The sequence below is a fragment of the Catharus ustulatus genome, chromosome 20 (assembly GCF_009819885.2).
Source record: "Catharus ustulatus isolate bCatUst1 chromosome 20, bCatUst1.pri.v2, whole genome shotgun sequence".
Classification (NCBI taxonomy): Eukaryota; Metazoa; Chordata; class Aves; order Passeriformes; family Turdidae; genus Catharus; species Catharus ustulatus.
The window spans coordinates 9,555,921-9,575,081 of NC_046240.1; the positions used below are offsets into that span (position 1 = coordinate 9,555,921).

Here is a 19,161-nt window from a genome sequence, read left to right on the forward strand (position 1 = left end):
TCCCTGCCTGTCCCTACCCCTCCTGTCCTCGATGTCCCTGTCCCTGTCCCCTTGTCCCTGTCCTCATGTCCCTGCCCCCATGTCCCTGTCCCGTCTGTCCCTGTCCCCATGTCCCTGTCCCCATGTCCATGTCCCTGTCCTCATGTCCCTGTCCCTGTCCCCATGTCCCTGTCCCCATGTCCTTGTCCCCATGTCCCTGTCCCTGTCCCCATGTCCCTGTCCCCATGTCCCTATCCCTCCTGTCCCCATGTCCCTGTCCCCATGTCCCTGTCCCCATGTCCCTGTCCCTCCTGTCCCCTTGTCCCTGTCCCCATGTCCCTGTCCCTGTCCCTGTCCCCATGTCCCTGTCCCCTTGTCCCTGTCCCTGTCCCCATGTCCCTGTCCTGTCCCCATGTCCCTGTCCCCATGTCCCCGTCCCCATGTCCCCGTCCCCATGTCCCTGTCCCCATGTCCCTGTCCCTGTCCCCATGTCCCTGTCCCCATGTCCCTGTCCCCATGTCCCTGTCCCTGTCCCCTTGTCCCTCCTGTCCCAGTCCGTGTCCCGGTCCCGCAGTCCCTTGGGGGGCCGGCAGGGGGCGCGCGCGGGCCGCGCAGCCGGGGGCTGCGGGAGAGGGGGGACAAGAGGGGACACCGAGGGGACACAGGGGGGACAAGGAGGGGACACCGAGGGGACACGGGACGGGACGAAATAGAAATAGAAATAGAAATAGAAATAGAAATAGAAATAGAAATAGAAATAGAAATAGAAATAGAAATAGAAATAGAAATAAGAATAGAATAGAATAGAATAGAATAGAATAGAATAGAATAGAATAGAATAGAATAGAATAGAATAGAAATATCCTAAGTGGGAGGGGAACACAAGGATCGTTCAAGTCCAACACGGATCCCCCAACAATCCCACCCTGGCAGTGCTGTCCAAAGTGTCCTGGAGCTCTGTGGGGCTGTGCCCATTCCCTGGGGAGCCTGGGCAGTGCCCAGCACCCTCTGGGGGAGGAACCTTTCCTGATATCCAGCCTGACCCTCCCTGGCACAGCCTGAGGCTGCCACTGGCTCAGTGTGACAGAAAACCCGGGGCAGGGAGCCTGGGCAGTCACACAAGCTGCACCCAACCTCTTCCTTCCTCCCCTCTGCAGCGCTGGGGCTGTGCTGGTGGCACCAGGGCACAGCCCAGCCCCTGGCCTGCATGTCCTGTGCCATGCTGTGAGGAGCACAGCTCAGAGCAGCCACTCCCAAGGCTGCTCAGGGTGTCCTGCAGCAGAGCAGGACCAGCAGGATGCTCTGGGCAGGTTTTTGGCCTTTTTCCTCATGCCTGGCTGGATGTGTGCTTGTCCCACACCTTTGGGCACTGGGAGCCCCTGCTGGTGTCACCTGTGCCTGGGAGCCACCCCTCCCACCTGAGCCTGGATCTCACCCCCATCAGCCAGCCCTGGTCTCTGCCTTCTCTGCACTGCAGGATGCATTTCACAACCTCTGCCTGCCTTTGTGTCGTTTGTGTCCCTGTTGCTGTAGATACCACCAGCTTCTGCCTCTGTGTGTTTGCTTGTTTTTCTCATCTTCCTACGGCCTTACAGACACTAAAACTGTAGAAACACATAAGTTCAGGGTTTCCAAAGGAAGCTGTGGTCTGAGACATGCAAAGAAATGTCAGTGGTAGAGAGTTACACTTGTGGTTAGTGACTGTTTATTTGTTTGCTAAGTAGAAGCAGGTGTTACAGAGGGTATCTGGGGAAAGAGGAGAAGGGTTGTGTTGCTCAGAGGTTTGAAAACTTCTCACCAGTGTTAACTGTTGTGTTCAGACACAAGGAGTAGGATGCAGGTGAGAGAGGAGAAGGATTTTGCTTCGGTCTTTCAAGCATGAAGATTAAAATCTTTCAGCTTTCCCCTTTCATTTTCATTTTGTGTGTTACAACTTGAAAACCTTATTATCAAGGACTGCACAGAGATGATAGAGAAGCAGAGGCAGGAGCCCCAAATGTGTTCACCCAAACCCCTACAAGTGTTCCAGGAGAACCATGAGAAGTTATTAAAATGCCTCAGGTGCTGCTGGGATTGAGTATAACACACATAGAAAACTTTGTGTATTTAAAGGGTTACTCTCTGCCATTCACTATGCACTATTTTAAAATTTACTGTCTGACAAGGAACTACCAGTGCACTAAAAATTCTTCTCTGGAAAGCTCATGTTTGTATGTCTTGGCTGACAGCGGTTGCTAGCATGATGCTCAGTGTTTGGTCTGTGCTGAGGCTGCCTCCTGCATCCAGGAATGTTTGTGTTCATCACTCCTGAACGCTCCTAAATCCAGCCTGGGGTGTGCTGTGCTGTGGGATCTGCCCACAGCATCCAGGGAGGGCAGACAAATCTGGTTGCATTCATGTTCAGGAGAAAATACCTTGAATTTAATTCAGCTTATTTACAAAGTTCTCTATCTCTCTCTCTTTTTTTTTTTTTTATTTTTTTAATCATGTTCACGTTTTTAACGGGTGCTTTGTGTGAGAAGTTTAATTTCCTGTGTCAGGATGTTATTTGTAATTACTGTAACCAGGATTTGGGCAGGTTTCCGTTCTTTACCTCTCCCAGGTAGGAAACTTCCTGCTCTGTGCTGGCAAATTGGCTCCCCTGCTACCTGGGCCCCAGATCAGGCTGATGGGGCACACTTCCCACTGTGCACAATTTTCAGGGCTAATTTTTCCTCTCAGCTTTACAGATCTGCTTTTGTTCTCCCTTCCTGCCCTCACATACTGTGAGCAATTAACTCCTGTAAAACATGTGAATTTTGCTTTTAAAAGTCCACACCAGAGTGCATCTATATGCATTTTAAAAATCACTCTTTTGGAAATGGAACCACTTATGCATTTTAATATTTACTGCTCCTGTTTTCTTGGTCGACAAAATAGAATTTGACATGGATACAAGGTTTATATCCAGTTCCACTTTGCACACTGAGCAGTTTGGCCTCTCTGCTGTGCTCAAGGGGCTTTTATCCAAGGAGAACTCCACAGGTAGGTCAGGCTGCAGGGTCAGTGTCTTGTCCTTGAAGACAAACACTGAGGTTGGAATTCTTGGAATTCTTGGAATTCACTCAAAGCTGTGCAAAGGAGGCTGAATAAAAACCTTTGGGATTGGGGAGAACTGGGGCTGTCTCCATGAAAACACTTCATGAACTGAAGCTTGAAGGGTTTAATTTGTGTTTAATTATTTAGGTGATCTGTTTGCTGCTGGGGATGTGGGTTCACCTGCTGGGTTTTGTGATATTTGCCAAAGCTGGGACAGGCTCTGACCTCTGTCAGTGGAGACAGCAGGAGAAGGGCAGCAAATGGGAGGAGAACCAGAGAAATTCCCTTTGTGCCTGCAGACCCTTTGTTTAATACATTTTTCCCACCTGGGTGGGGAATTGCTGAGTGCTGAGCAGGGGGAGCTGTGCAGGGCCAGTCTCTGTGGGTGCAGGTGGGAGCTCCTGTGTGGGCACAGCAAAGCCCTGGCTGGGCTGTGAGCTGCTGGTGCTGGCCAGAACAGGGTTTGTCCCGGTCCAGCAGGGTCTGTGAGCCCTGATAGCCCCAGCACAGGGCAGGGCTGTGCCTGCCCGAGGCCTGATAAGGCTGTGGCAGCTGCTCTGGGGGTGAGGATGAGGCTGACACAGGGAGTTCTTGGGGCTGTGATGGGTGCAGGGATGGGGAGCTCGGGGCTGGCAGCACGAGGGAGGGGAAGGGAGTGATTTCAGGGCAGCCTGTGGGAAGGACAGGGCTCTGCTGGGGCTCCTCTCCAAGCTGTGGCTCCCTGTTCCCAGTTCCCCAGCGCTGCAGTGCTTGGCAAAGGCTGCCTTGTCCCCCTGCACTGCTTTTGTAGGAGCAGCAGAAGCACAGCACATCCTGCATCCATAGGGATTCACCCTGTCCTGCAGCCACAGGGATTCACCCTGTCCTGCATCCACAGGGATTTATCCCATCCTGCATCCACAGGGATTTATCCTGTCCTGCATCCACAGGGATTCATCCCTGTCCTGCATCCACAGGGATTCATCCCATCCTGCATCCACAGGGATTCATCCCATCCTGCAGCCACAGGGATTTATCCTGTTCTGCATCCACAGGGATTTATCCCATCCTGCACCCACAGGGATTTATCCCATCCTGAAGCCCACAGGGATTATCCATCCTGCATCCACAGGGATTCACCCTCCTGCATCCACAGGGATTTATCCTGTCCTGCATCCCAGGGATTTATCCTGTCCTGCACCCTCAGGGATTCACCCTGTCCTGCACCCACAGGGATTTATCCTGTCCTGCATCCACAGGGGTTCACCCTGTCCTACATCCACAGGGATTTATCCCATCCTGAAGGCACAGGGGTTCATCCCATCCTGCACCCACTGGGATTCATTTCATCCTGCATCCACAGGGATTCACCCTGTCCTGCATCCACAAGGATTTATCCTGTCCTGCATCCACAGGGATTCACCCTGTCCTGCATCCACAGGGATTCACCCTGTCCTGCATCCACAAGGATTTATCCTGTCCTGCATCCACAGGGATTCACCCTGTCCTGCATCCACGGGGATTCATTTCATCCTGCACCCCCAGGACTGCATCCCATCCTGCACCCACAGGGGTTCATCCTGTCCCCCATCCACAGGGATTCACCCTGTCCTGCATCCACAGGGGTTTATCCGATCCGGTAGCCACAAGAATTCATCCCATCCTGCATCCACAGGGATTTATCCCATCCTGCATCCACAGGGGATTCACACCATCCTGCAGCCACAGGCATTTATCTCACCCTGCATCCACAGAGATTCATCCTGTCCACAGCGAGCCTGGCTCACGTGGAACAGGAGTTCCCATGTGTGTCACAGTGTGTGTGTGTGTGTGTGTCACACTGTGTGTGTGTGTCACACTGTGTGTGTGTGTCACCGTGTCCTCACTGTCCCCTCAGTGCTGCAGGTGCTGCCAGGGGCCAGCTCTGGCCGGGACAGAGCCCTGGGATGGTCACTGGCTGCAGGGTGAGAGGGACAGGAGCTGTGAGGGGGCTTGGACAGCCAGAGGGCTGGTGAGTGATAAAGGCTCCAGGAGCAGGTTTGTCCCAGTGGCAGTGTCAGAATTGCATCTTTCTGTGAATCCCCATCCATTACTGCATTATTTGATCATTAATTTCCAGTGGGTATACATTAAGTGGTATTATGTGAATATATATTAAAATATATTAATTATACCTACTGAGGGAAACCTCCCCTGCCATCAGCACAGAGGTGGGTGAGGGGGTGAGGGCACAGTGAGGGGAGCTGGGCTGTTCCCTCCATCCCAGGACAGTGGCTGGGAGGGTGCTCAGCAGGATTTAGGAGCAGGAGAATCCCCCTGAGCCATCCCCAAAACCACCCAGGTATAACTTCACAAACAGCCTTGGCTGCTCAGTGTGCAATTCAATGTGAAAAATAAAAACACCTGTCACATCACAGCAAAAAGCAAAAGCCCAGAGGTGCTTGAAATCCCTAGGTGTGATAATTTAATATGCCAAGCCCAGACTGGTGGGGTTGAAGGGAAGCAGTGGAGCAGAGTGGGAGAGCAGTGCTGAAGCAGGAGCACAGGGGGATGCTCAGCACAGGGGGATGTCAGCAGGGGATGCTCAGCACAGGGGGATGCTCAGCACCCTGCTCTGCCCTCACCTCTCTGCTCCCAGGCTCTTTGGGGCTGCTCTGGGCTGCCCATGGCCAGCACCCAGCAGTGGATGGAGCAGAAAAAAGCACTCACAACATTAATGAAAGCTCTGACAAAGGGAAGTGAGGGGAACTATTGTCTGCTTGGCTTCTCCTCAGAGTGTCTGCGTGTAATGAGACTTTTGGTTATGCTTGTGGCTTCTGTGACAAAGCTGTGATTTAAGGGCTGTCTGTTCCGAGGCAGGGCTGCTCACACGGGCCAAAGTGCTGGTGTGTAATATTTTACCACAAATTGTTGTAACTGGAGCTCGACGACTGCAGCAGGAGGAGGGGGGGGATTGCAGTTGATTTATTAGATGACTTAGTGCAATTTGCAGAGTGAGCTTTGTGCTAGTGGATTTGCAAATCCAGCAAGTAAAAGTGCATGGGAATGGGAGTGGGGAGGGGAAAGCTCCGTGGTTTGCTGCCAGGATGTGCAGAGAGTAGGGCTGGGATGTGTGGCTGCCAGCCCTGGGACCAGCAGCAGCTGGGGATGCCCTGTGTGTGTGTCCAGTGCCCATGGAACCAGGGAATGGAATCATTTAGGCTGGAAAAATGTCCAAAATCGAGTCCAACCAACCTCTGATCAAACACCACCTTACCAACCAAACCAGAGCTCTGAGTGTCAGAGTTCCTCAGGCTCCAGACAGCCCCTTCCCACCCCTGACCACCCCTTCCATGCAGAAATTCTCCCTGAATTTCCTCCTGCAGAGTCCTGCCAGGACCTCTGGACAAGCAGTGCTTGCTCCCTCAACCTCCAAACCGAGGCAGAAATTCAAGGAATGCTTTCCTAAAGCCCAGGCTTTTCCCAAACCCGACCTGTGACGCATCTTTAGGCTGAGTTTGGGGAGGAAGGAGCTGGGAGGGCAGGCTGCTGCTGGGCTTGCATCACTGTGAGAATTCAGGTCATGTTTACTACAGGCAGCTGGAACACGATGATCTCAGATGGTAACAAGTAACATCTGAGGGGACAGCACTAAAACATCCGAGCTGTTTTGTAAGCACCTACTTTGCTTTCTTTCCAAGCCCAGTTTGGCTATCTGCAAGGGCTCATTTGTCCCCTTTGAGAACCTGGTGTCATCTTGTTGAAATAAGTGGAAAAGAACAAGAGGTTCCCTTTCCTTTTAATTTCAAGTGGAAAAAATGGTTTTGTCTTTTTGCTTGGTCGGTTTGTGTGGATTTTTTTATTTTTTTTTTTTAAAGTCCCCAAACCAACAAACAAAGCCCCACAGCCCAGCTTCTTTTCTGCTTCAGCAGGGACAGATATCTTCAGTCTGAGGGTTCCTGGCCTCTTGCAAGCTGACCTTGTGTAATTTCCTCTATTTACATTTGGCCAGCACTGGCCTCATTGACTACAAGAGTTTATTCAAGCCCTTTTGAGAGGAATACCGAGGATTGCTGAGGCACGTCCTGCCCCACACTCTCCTGTTTACTGTGCTGCTAAACAGATGCACAGAGCCTACTGAATAAATGTGTCCTTTTGCCATTTTGTTCTGGCTTTAATGCCTTTGTACCGGGATAACAGAGAAGGTCACAGGCAATTAATTTAAACCAGGTGGGAAAAATGACTCTTAAAATCTCCTGTGCAGGGAGACATCTGATAGTGCTGCAGTAAAATGTGCTTTTATTTACATGAGCTGTGTGCAGGCTTTGTAATGCCTTTTTTTGGGGGTGTTTTTTTGAGGAAGCTGTTGCAAATAATGTTTGTTCACTGCTGTAAACCAGCCAGGGTGGAATTTGGAGGCAGGTTATCTTCCCTGGACTTTGGTGCTGGCGTTCGAGCTCTGCTCACCTCTGCTCCAGGACTTTTGCAAGCAGGAATGGAAACAGCTTGTACTCAATACACAAATCAGGGTGTGATGATTCCCTCAGCAAGCAGAGCATTTGCAATCCTAATGCATGCATGATTTGGGACGTGGCAGCACTGCTCCTCGCAGGGTTTGGGTTTGAGGGAGAGAAAATTGCTCTTTAGCACGACTAATCTGCTATTTAGTGACTTTTTTTTTTTTTTTAAAGTAGATTTTTCTGATACACAAGTTGCTCAGCCTGGCACAGAGAAAGTATTCAGCAATTCAGTGATGATAAAATAATTCCATGAGGAAGGCACGAGGGGAAAGGCTCCAAGTGCCACCAGCTCAGGCACCACTCAGGAGGAGAAAAGGCTCCCTGTAATCAGGGCTCCCGGGGTGAGGGTTTAGAGAGCACCCCTGAGGTCAGCACTAATCCAGGCAGCTCAGTTCAAGAGCTGGGATTGCCCAACTTGCAGGGAAAGGCACTTCAGGCTGGAGGAGTGGCATGTGACAGCTTCCCACAATAAACCCAGGGATGGAGAAGAGGGAGAGGAGAAGTTTCTTCACTGTGTTTATTATTAATTAAAAAAAAAAGAAGAAGGGGGAAAAAAGAGAGGAGAAAAAAAAACCAAAAAAAAAAGAAAAAGTTTATTGCAAATCTCAGTGTTTAAGAGTATTTCCAGAGTCCATTCAGTTACAAACAAATCAGTAAATCCTGCTTGTGCTGTGCCCTCACACACACACACTCACCACTCGCTCCCCTGCCACGCAGACAGGAACAGAAACGGACTGTGAGGTCAGTGACAAACGGAGTATTTGATCTGCACGGGAACCTTGGCTAAAAAAGAACAAAAACCCAAACTGAATACAGTAGAACCTCGCGAATCTGCAGAACAGGGAGCTTCCACACACACTCAAAACCTGGAGGCCTTATTCCACTTCCAAGCAGTTGTAATAGCAAAGTGCTGTAGTGAGGTCTCGTATCACAAAGACTTCAATAACCTTACAAGGATAGGCTACAGAACATTTACCAAAAAAACGCTTGAAGTATCATAAATTAACAATAAATTAAAAGTACATCGTAATGCAACGTGGTTATTTGTTCACTGATCACTGATTGACACAACTCGAGTTCTCTGTCAGGGATCTTCCAGTCCTGGGTGCAACGCAGCAAGGTTCTGCTGGCCGTGATAAAGTGCTGAGGCAGAGGAAGGACACGAGACCGCAGGTCCCGGGCAGTGAGGATGAATTGCTCCAGCCACTTGGTTGCAAGAGTGCCTGTTTCTTTTTTCTTTTTTTTCTTCTTTTTTTTTAAATTTTTTTCTTTTTTTTTTTTTTATTTTGGACATCTAAGACAGAAAAAAACAAATCAAGCACCTTCCCAAAAAAGAGGTTGTTCTTTTTTTTCTTTTGCAGATTGTCCCACGTTTCTATGGCTGGTAAAACACAGACAGGTCAGCGTAGCAGTTAATGGATGATGCCACTTCTACTTAAGTACACAGAAATGGTGGTTTGGGGTTTTTTTTTCCCCCCAAACCAGAACAGACTTGTTTGATTTGTCCCCCTGAGTTGCCTAGAGGCGAGAAGATGCATATAGGTGGGGTAAGCAAGCTCGTGCCACTGCGAGCAGGAATCTCTCCTGTTAAGACTGAATGAACAGCTCAAATGTTGTCTCTCATCCTTCCCTCCGTGCACAGGCTCCACTTCATTTCTCACTGAAGTCAGCAGCAAAAAAATAAAAAGCCCCTTGCTGACTTGAGGGGAGAGCTGGGGAAGGGGGTGCAGCCCAGCCCCAGCACCCTGTGGCTGGCAGGGGTGGGGAGCAGAGGGAGAGGGGAAGGTCCTGGGGGGGCCACAGGCAGCTGGGGCTGCAGCAGAGATTTCCCTGTGCACCTGAGCCAAGGTTTCGGGTACATTAAGACATCCTGGGCCAAATCCTCCCTGCGGGCTGGGCTGGTTCTGGCAGCTGTGCCAGGTCCGTGGGCACCAGCTGAGCCTTTTTCCATGGAAAGAGATGCTGGATCTGTAGTTATTTGTTTTGTTTTTTTAAATAACTGGGTTACTTAAGACTTACCTATTAAAAACAGCTACACTTTATGCTGTAAGAGTAATTTTCCCAACAATTTCACAAGCAATACAAGATAGGCATTGAAGAGATTGATGTAAAGACAGCTTTCCATTATGCAGAAGATCATTTTTCCTCTCCAGTTATTTAAGCTAACCTCCTTTAACAATCTCAGAATAAATTAATAAATACTAGTTAAATTAGAAACAGTACATCAGGTCTGACTATTGACAGAAAACAGTTCTAAGGATCCCAGTTGGGAGAAGAAAAATGATCTTATGAAACGTGTGCAGTAATAACTGGCCATAAAGACACACGGAGCCTTTGATTTCCCAGCATTTGTGACATTCAAGTTAAGATCATTAGCAATGGTTTCTAATTGTCAGCTACCTAGCCTAGCCTCCTCCTCCTCCTCCAAGCTAAAAGGTGAGTCTGTATCCCTCCAGAAGAAGATTCAGTTGGCTACTGGTGGTGTATGAAATGCTCCAGTTCGTATCATTGGGTCTGTGTGGAATTTGTGGTAGAGGGTGGGTGACAGTCAGAGGCTGAGCTGCTTCTGCTGTGGCTGTTGTCAGTATTGATGGGATCAGTTGGACCTTTACCTATGCTTGTTATCAGGAAAGCAAGTGTGCATCACATCTTCATGCTAGACAGAAGTTGTTCTTACGTGACTATCCGTATTTTCTATGGAGCTTTCCATTGTTGGTTAAAAAAGTTCTCTAATATTTTGTTTTTTAAAAATGTTGGTAGCAACTGTTCACATTTAAAATTTCACATTCCCTTTAGAATGGAGTTTTAAAACGTGGAGCAGAGCTGACATTTCCCCCAGCCTTACACTGAGTACATTAGATGGAGAAGGAACAGGGTTTTTTATACCACGCTGTCGGAGCCTTTTCCTGAATTTTCTGCTTTTCCAATATCCATGTCTATAAAGTCATCTGGCAGTTCTGGAGGTGGCCCCGCCGTGCTCTCCTCCACCTGCTGCTGCTGCTGCTGCTGCTGGTGGCACAGCCCAGTCTTGCATGGCCTCACCAGGGCCAGAAACACGGCCCCCAGGACCATGCCAGCAGCACAGGAGTAGAAGGCTGAGCTGTAGTTCTTTGTTGTATCCACTAAGACACCTAGAAAAAAACATTTACAGCAGTTAGCCACAGCCCACTCCCCCCCTGCCCTGCCCTGCCCTCCTCTAGGGTTTTAATCTGCATTTATCTGCAGCCAAACTCGGTGACAATCGGATGCCATGTTAGAAAATAAACTCATTGTATTCTGGGGTACACAGGGTCATCTTCTGACAAGGCAGAAGTCCCTGGGCACTGCAGGGATGCTGAGCCTGAGATGCAGCAGGCGTCTGTTTGTTGTGCCAGACTTCACCTTTCTGCAGTGCGTGGCACAGGCACAGCGACGGGGATTCGCCTCTGCTTGTGCCTGAAGTGATGCCAGCTTTGGGTTTCTAACAGGAGCAGGGTAGCACTGCAGCATTTCCCTTCCCTCTGAGGTTCCTCAGTGCCTCATCCGTGGGACTCTGCAGAGCTGCATTGCAGTCTTCTGGCTCTGGGAGACTCCCAGTAGTGTTTGCAGGGATTTTAGGGGAGTGCTGTGATTAGCGCTGCCAGAATCCCTTCTAGACAGGGATCAGCACCAACAGCTGCCAAACATCCCAACAAAACCAAAACCCAAGTTTGTGTTACCTGCAAGGGGTGGTCCAGCCAACCCAGCTAAGCTCTGAATGAAGACGTAGACTCCAGCTGCAGAGGACATCCTCTCGATGCCAACCACGTCGTCTTCAGCCAGGAGGGGGATATGCGTGCCCGCCACGGTGCCGAGCATGAACCCAAAATAAACGCTACATATCATCAAGCCCCAGAATCCAGAGGCAAAAGGGAAGGCAACCAACGCTACCGACAGCAGGACGACGCAGATGAGCTCGATGTAGATCTTGCGGATCGGCTTCTTGTTGAGAACCCAGCCTGCAAAAATCCTGCCGAAGACCTCGGCGATGGCCATGGCCGACAGGATGTAGGCAGAGTGGTCCTTGCCGATGCCCAGGCTGCGGCTCAGGGGGATGATGTAGAGGGAGGGAGCGAAGAAGCCCAGGGTTGCAAACAGGCCAAAGAATGCATAACAGATAAAGCTATAGTCTCTCATCACAGAGAAGTCCAGTAGTTTGGTTTTTGGTTCTGGAGGGGTGCCGTTATTTTCAACGGGATTCTGTCCGTGTTGCTTTGGTTCTTCACTTTTCGGCTCTGCTTTGGTTTTTCCAGGCACATTGCTGGGTGAGGTAGTTATATCGACTCCTGAGTCTATGGACTCTATTGAGGTGCATGTTTGCTCGTTTTCAAGCATGTACTTTGTCTCCGTGGACTCCTCTGGAGGCTGTGCTTTCACTTCTTGCTGCTCTCTGATGACGATGGGGCGCAGCAGCGATCCGCAGGCGGTGATGCCGAGCTGCAGCACCCCGACAGAAAGCATGCTGTACCTCCAGCCAATCTGCTCCTTCAGGGCCGTGATTGCTGAGGGGAGAGGGAAAGTGTAACTGGGAAAGCCTGTAGTTACACCAAGGAGTTGAATTTACAGCCAGGGAAGGGGCTGGAGATTCGCCACTGGGTGGGTTCCAGCGCCTCTCAGAGAGGCTGACCAGGGGTCCCTCCTGCCCAGGGGTCTGGTACCCACCTTCCTCCCCTCTGCTGCAGCAGACAGAAGCTAAAAGTTGTGTTTACCACCTGGCTAGCAGATGTCACCCTCTAGGTAGCCTCTTTTTGAGGTCTCAGCAAGTTTGGGGACAAAAGAGGTGTTGTTTTTAGTCAAGGAGAACAAACTGAATGCTTGAGTTTCCTTTCTGAGCTGCCCCCACCCTGAAACCAGCTAGAAGAGGAAGTCTCTTAGTTCTGCTCAAAGGTGCACGTCACTGCTTAATTACCAGCCTTCATTTGCACCCAAAGCAGCTTTGCAGTGGGTATTAGCCCAGAGCACAGCAGATCACATCAACCTCCAAGGACAGGCGGTGACAGGGCTGTGACACCCAGGGACAGGTCCCCAAAAGGCTGGAGCCCTTTGCAGCCCGTGCTGAGCAGTAACCTTTAGGAGCAGTTCTGTGCACTGTGTGTTTTAAATAGCTGGAGTTTCTCGGGCTTATTTTTAGCCTGCCAGATCTATATAGGGAGCCTGGCGAGCTGCGTATCAGCCAGGCATGTCCTGCGCTGGCACAGGGCACCGGGGCAGCTCGAGCAGTGTCACAGCCGTCCCCAGCCACTCTGCTGGGTGCCACGGGCATGTGAGCCACCACTTGTGGCCACCAGCTTGGCCTCTTGGCCTGGGGAAGGGATGGCAGCAGCGTTGTGCCTTTGTGTCCCAGCATGTGGCACTGTACCTGGTGCGAAGGAGAAGACAGCGAAACATTCCCCTGTCGATGCCACCGCTGTGACCAGCGAGCGCCTTTTGTCAAAATACTGTGATAAAATGGTGACAGTCGGCAGGAAGGAGAGGCAGTATCCCAGGCCTGTGAATAAATGCCAAAAATTGCCATAACAACAAGTAAAGGAGGGGGAAACACCGATGCAAGAACACGTTAAGTCGGCTTTCCCGGCGGTCATTACAGAATCATTTCGGCCAACTCAGCAAGTCACCCTGGAAGAAAATCATTGGGGAAACCAGAATGTTATTTTTTTGTAATTTAGAGGGGGGAAAGAAAAAAAAAAAAAAAAAAAAGGAAAGTAAAAATCCAAACCAAGAGACCCAGCCTCCCAAAGCTACTAGATAATGCCTTCTGCTCCCAAACAGCCAGCAGGGTCCACTTTGAGGACCTCACCTGCTTAAAATATTTGAGCCTTTAGCAACTCTTCCCCTAAGCAAGGCAAGCTCCTGGCCATAGACATGAACAGAGCACCCAGGCTGGAGAGGGGGGGAAAAGTAGCAGGAGAAGAAACAGAGACAGAGGGAGCATTAGAGGATTTGATCCCGGGCACAGCTTTGCTCTCCCCAGCGATCCCAGTCCGTCAGACACGACCGCTGTGAGCGCAGCGCTGAGTCCTGGGTGGTGCCCGGGCTGGGACGGGGCAGAAAGCCAAGCCTGGAGCCCATCCCTGCCGCAGGACCAGCTCAGGAGGGGCAGCAGCACCGAGCACAGCCCGTGTGTGGGGAGCCAAAGCCTGGCACTCACCGGAGACGATGCCGATGGTGACGTACATGTCCAGCACGCCGCGCGCGAAGGACGCGATGACCATGCCGGCGCTGACCAGCAGCCCCCCGGCCATCACCACCAAGCGGTGGCCGAAGCGGTTGCTGAGGACCGTCGACAGAGGAGCTGGAGAAGGGAGAGAGCCGTGGTCAACACCCACCTCAGCAGCTTCACAGCCACCACCTCCTGCAGAGAGTCTGGTCGTGCTCCTGCCCAGCTCCCCACGAGGTGCCACCTCCCTGCACAGCACAGCATCACCCTGGAGCCACCCTCGCAGCACTGCTCAGCTCATGGCATTTAGGACATGCTAAAAAAATCACCAGAACTGACTTTCAGACAAGCACTGGAAGCCTGGGACAAATCTCCAGCCATATGCTCAGATAGCAAGGCTCAAGTTATTTCTAATCCTTTTCACGGCAGAGTTTGGTTTGAAAACTCGGTTTTTGGTTTGAAAACTCTGGTTTTTTGGTTTGAAAACTCTGGTTTTTTTGGTTTGAAAACTCTGGTTTTTTTGGTTTGAAAAACTCTGGTTTTTAGCCCCTTGCTGGTGAGACCTGAACAACTGGGTCATGCTCAGTGACATGGACCATGTCTCTGCACCACCCACGGACACGAGTTGGGACTGCCAGGCTGAGACAGACATTTCTTGGCGTTTGAGGAGCAGCCTCTGAGCTTTATGGCTGTGATTTAATTTACAATGGAGCCATTAGAGGCACAAAAGTCACAGGTGCCAGGTCCTCGCATGCTGAGTCAGCAACAGCACTGCCCCTTGCACCTGCACCGAGCGCCTGCTCCTCTTACCTGTGAAGGTCTGTACAAACACACATATGGATATTATCCAGGATATCCTGCTGTTGGTTTCGTCAAAGCTTTCCATCAGGTCGTTAAAGAAGACTCCAAAGGATTTTATGATGCCGTATGTCAGGGCTTCCACAACAAAGAACGCAAAAGCGACTGTCCAGCCCCATCCTCCGTCAGGCACTTTAGTATAAACGTTTGCAGAGGTGCACGGCATCTTTACAGCTTTGACCGTCATTTTGGATCTGGGAAAAGAGGGGAGAGCGAGCCAGGCATTATTATTTGAAGCTGAATTTTGCTGGAGGAGGCACAGCCTGGGAGCTGTAGCACCCCTAAGGCACCGTGAGCCGGACCCTGTGCTGCTGAGAGGGGTTAAGTGTGAGAGTTGCTCTGATGTTTCTGCCTCTGTCCCTCCGTGGGCTCCTTCCTGAGCCCAGCACCAGAAAGTCTCAGCTCAGCACCGGGGTGAGCTGTTCCCAGCAGCCAAGCCCGGGAGCTGGGAGCTGTCATCTGCGTGTCGGTGCGTGGGGGCGGACGGATGCAGTTCGTGAAAGATCCACCGCGGAACCCAGCGCGGGCTGGGCTGCTGGAGCCGCAGGAACCCCCGGGGCACACATCCCTCCCCAGCCTGCCTGTCCCCAGAATGGCAGCTCAGGGCTCAGAACAGGGGGTGGGGACACCCCTGCTGCCCTTGGCACCCCCCAGGGCAGGGGAGGCTGGATGGGATCACCCCGTAAGGCACAGGGTGGCCTCAGCCCTGCCCCGTGTCACCCAGGGGCTCTGGGGGTGGCTTTGGTCCCACATGGAGCTTCCAGCACTGCCACCCCTGCACAGGGGACACAGTGCAGGTGTCACAGTCAGGGGGAGGACACTGTGCTGGGGTCGCTGCCACACCAGCACAGGGGGGACAATGTCAGGGTAACAGTGATGGGCTCACTGCCACACCTGTGTGGGAGTCTGCAGTGCCAGGGTCACTGTCACACCTGTGCTGGGGGACAATGACAGGGTCACTGTCACACCTGCACAGGGAGAACACTGAGCCGAGGCCACTGCGCCACCACAGCTGTGCAGGGGGACAGTGACAGGATCACCTGCACTGGGGGTCTGTCCTGGGGGGGTCTGCGGTGCCATGGTCACTGCCACACCTGTGCAGGGGGACAGTGCTGGAGTCACTGCCACACCTGCATGGGGGGACAGTGCTGGGGACACTGCCACACCTGCATGGGGGGGACAGTGCTGGGGTCACCGCCACACCTGCATGGGGGGGACAGTGCTGGGGTCACCGCCACACCTGCATGGGGGGGACAGTGCTGGGGTCACTGCCACACCGGCATGGGTGGGGGACAGTGCTGGGGTCACCACCGCGGGGTCAGCCCCGGGTGGCGCTGGGTCCCCTCCGAGCGGTGACCGCGGGTGACTGCGCCTTGTGCCGCCCCGTCCCGCCCGGACCTGCGGCTCCCCCCGCGCCGCCGTCCCCGGCAGCCACCACCGAGGCATTTCCCTCCTCCATTTTAGACTCGGCTCCTCGGCAGCACCGCGGTCCCGGCGCGGGGAGCCCCGGCCGAGCCTCCCCAGCGCGCCCGGGGAACTTCGCACGGCGGAGCAGGCGAGTGCGCGGCACCGGCCCCGCGGCTCGGCCGGGCTGCCAGCCCAGCACAGGGGTCCCCGGGCGGGGCAGGGGGGGGGTCCCCGGGCCCCGCAGCCCCTCCTGCGGTGCCGCATGGCGAGTGCGCGGCTCCCCGGGGATCCTCTCCGGCAGGGATGGAGCGAGGCGTGGGCTCCTGCATCCCTGCGGCGCTGCCGCTGCTGCAGCCGGGCAGGGCGAGGGGCACGGGCGGGACCCCCGAAGTTTGTGGGAAGTGCCTGGAGACCCCTCCCAGAGAGAGAGGGGACGGGGCTGCTGCGAATTCCTGTGTCACTGCACGGGGAGTAGGGGGGGAAAGCAGATCAGGAGGAAGCACGCTTAGGGAACAGTGAAAAAAAAAAAAAAAAAAAAAAAAAAAAAGGAAAGGAAAAACAACCCAGCGAAACGGCAAACCTGGGCGTGTGTTTTGTGCATTTAAAGATTAAAAGAAATAATGATGGCGGGGGGAAAAATTGGAAATGAAGAAGCCGGAGCGCAGGGGCCCGGCGTGGCCCCCCCTTCCCTGCATCACTTTCCCAACATTTCAGCCCTGATTCCTGCATCGCCGGGGCCGCGGGCTAAAAATACAGGGATGCAGGCGAGGGGAGGTGCGCAAGGAAAACGCTGGAAAAATGAAAAAATACTGTTAAAAAGCGCCTTAAAAGATGAGGGAAAAACACAAAAAAAAAAAAAAAAAAAGGGGAAACAAAGCCCTCCCCCACCCAGCTCCCCCGGAATCCGAGCGGGAGCCCCACTCACCCGGTGCTGCGGCGGGGTCAGGGGCTGCCCATGGCCCGCAGGGCGAGCGGGCGACCCTCGGCGAGGAGGCGGCCCCGCTGCCCGCCGGCCTCCGGCCGCTGCTGCTCCCGCTGCCCGCGGCGGCGGCTGCTGCTGCTCGGTGCTCGCTCGCAGCCCTTTTATACCGGCTGGAGCCGGTCTCCGCCGGCGGCTCCGCAGCGCCCATGTGCGCGGCGCCGGGCCCGGCTCGCCCAGCGGCGGCACCGCGTGTGCGGGAGGGGCGGTGCAGCGGCCGCAGCGGGGCGGCCCCGCGGGGTCCCGCAGCCCCCCCCGAACCGCACCTGCCCCGCACGGGGAGCTCCGGCAGGTGCTGAGCCAGCCCCGCCCGAGAGGGGTCCCGAGCATCCCCGGGATGCGGTGCCCGGGGGGATGCGGTGCGTGGAGCATCCCCCGGGATGCGGTGCCTGGAGAATCCCCCGGGATGCGGTGCCTGGAAATTCCCGGGATGCGGTGCCTGGAACACCCCCGGGGATGCGGTGCCTGGAGGGATATGGTGCCTGGAACATCCCCGGGATGCGGTGCCCAGGGGGATGCGGTGCCCGGAGCATCTCCCGGGATGCGGTGCCTGGAAAATCCCTGGGATGCGGTGCTTGGAGCATCCTCCGGGATGCGGTGCCTGGAGCATCCCCGGGATGCGGTGCTGGAGAATCCCTGGGATGCGGTGCCCGGGGGGATGCGGTGCCTGGAGCATCCCCCGGGATGCGGTGCCTGGAACATCCCCGGGATGCGGTGCCTGGAACATCCCCGGGATGCGGTGCCCAGGGGGATGCGGTGCCTGGAGCATCCCCCGGGCTGGGCTCGCAGGGGATGCAGGAGGGATGCAGGAGGGATGCAGGAAGGATTCAGGAGGGATTCAGGAGGGATGTCAGGAGCCCCCCACTCACGGGGCTCCTTCTGGGGGTGGCACAGAGTGTTTGTCCCCTCCGAGCTTTGGGTGCTGCACATGATGCGGTGTTAGGGAAAACATGTCCCTTGTTTTTTTCAGAGCAAAACCTCTCCTTTAGTTGCATTTCTAGAGAAAAAGCATCACTCTTGGTTGTATTTTTAGGGGGAACCACCTCCTTTAGTTGTATCTTTAGGGAAAACCACGTCCTTTTGTTGCAGTTTTAGGGGGAAACATCTCCCTTGGTTGCATTTTTAGGACAAGCGTTTTCCTTGCTTAAATTTTTAGGGAGAACCATCTCTCTTGGTTGTATTTTTAGGGGAAAACACCTCCCTTAGTTGCTTTTTTTTTTTTAAGGGAAAATCCTGTCCCTTAGTTGTACATTCACGGAGAACATCTCATTTAGTTGCATCTCCTTCAGTTAGATTTTTAGGGGGAACTGTCTCTGTCAGCTGCATTTTTGGGGCAGTACATTTTTGGGGAAATAATCTCCTTTAGCTGGACTTTTAGGGAAAGTCGTGCCCTTTTGTTGCATTTTTAGGCAGAAACATCTCACATAGTTGCAGTATTTTAGGGAAAAATCTGTTTTTTGGATGAATTCTAAGGGGAAAACATTTCCATTGGTTGCATTTCTAGGGGAAACCAACTCCCTTCGTTGCATTTTTCATGGAAAACATGTCCTTTATGTAGGAAGCTTAAAAATTAGGGATTTGTGAGTCAAGCAAAGCAGGAGAGACCAACTCACCACCTACAGAAACAGGGAGGGAGAAGGGGTTCAGTCATCCTAAAATCACAGAACATCCTGAGCTGGAAGGGATCATTGAGTCCAACTTTTGGCCCTGCACAGACACCCCAAAAATCCCACAGAGTCCTTGAGAGCCTTGTCCAAGCTTTCTGGGAGCTCTGGCAGCCTCAGCTCTCTGCTGCATCCTGCTCCTGTTCTGGGTGTGCTGGGCACAGATGGATACTGCCAGGGGGATTTGGAATCTTGCACCATTCTTTGTGACTTGTGGGCCAGTGAATTCTGCCTGCAGGGGAGAGCAGAGGGGTCAGGGTGGGTGGGTGGGCACACCTCTCCTCACCTGCCCTGCTGGGATCTCTGTGCTGGCCCAGGACCCCAGCACAGTGTGCTGGGTTAATGTGGAACCTGCTGGTCCCGGTTCATACCCCTGGAAAAAGCACCCGGGTTAAAATGTTCCTGCACTGCAAGGGCTGCTGGCTTTGGTTTGGCCAGAGTCCTTCCTGCTGCTTTTCCCTTTCTTTTCCCCAGTGGGGTTGCTGGTGGGACAGGTAGTTGGGGCAAAATTCTCCAGATTCCCCAAAATGAGGCAAATTGTTG

The 19,161-nt window shown here is 53.1% G+C and overlaps 1 protein-coding gene across 1 annotated transcript; it reads right to left on the reverse strand.

The window, feature by feature from the left end:
- Positions 1 to 8,108: 8,108 nt before the first annotated feature.
- On the reverse strand, positions 8,109 to 17,034 carry SLC16A6 (solute carrier family 16 member 6). The gene is made up of 6 exons (XM_033076796.1): positions 16,901 to 17,034; positions 14,521 to 14,762; positions 13,702 to 13,845; positions 12,913 to 13,041; positions 11,234 to 12,055; positions 8,109 to 10,666 (listed from the first exon to the last, which is right to left on the reverse strand). The coding sequence occupies exons 2-6, from the start codon at positions 14,753 to 14,755 to the stop codon at positions 10,416 to 10,418; spliced, it is 1,581 nt and encodes a 526-aa protein (XP_032932687.1). The 5' UTR covers positions 14,756 to 14,762; positions 16,901 to 17,034; the 3' UTR covers positions 8,109 to 10,415.
- Between the last annotated feature and the right edge of the window lie 2,127 nt (positions 17,035 to 19,161).

Bases quoted from the DNA above. Each gene is read 5' to 3' on its own strand.
- SLC16A6 (XM_033076796.1), bottom strand. From the start codon at position 14,755: ATGACGGTCAAAGCTGTAAAGATGCCGTGCACCTCTGCAAACGTTTAT. The intron at 13,846-14,520 runs GTAAGAGGAGCA...TCCCTTCTCCAG, and splicing joins GTTTGTACAGACCTTCACAG to CTCCTCTGTCGACGGTCCTC. The intron at 12,056-12,912 runs GTACAGTGCCAC...CTCTCCCCTCAG, and splicing joins TGTCTTCTCCTTCGCACCAG to CAATCACGGCCCTGAAGGAG.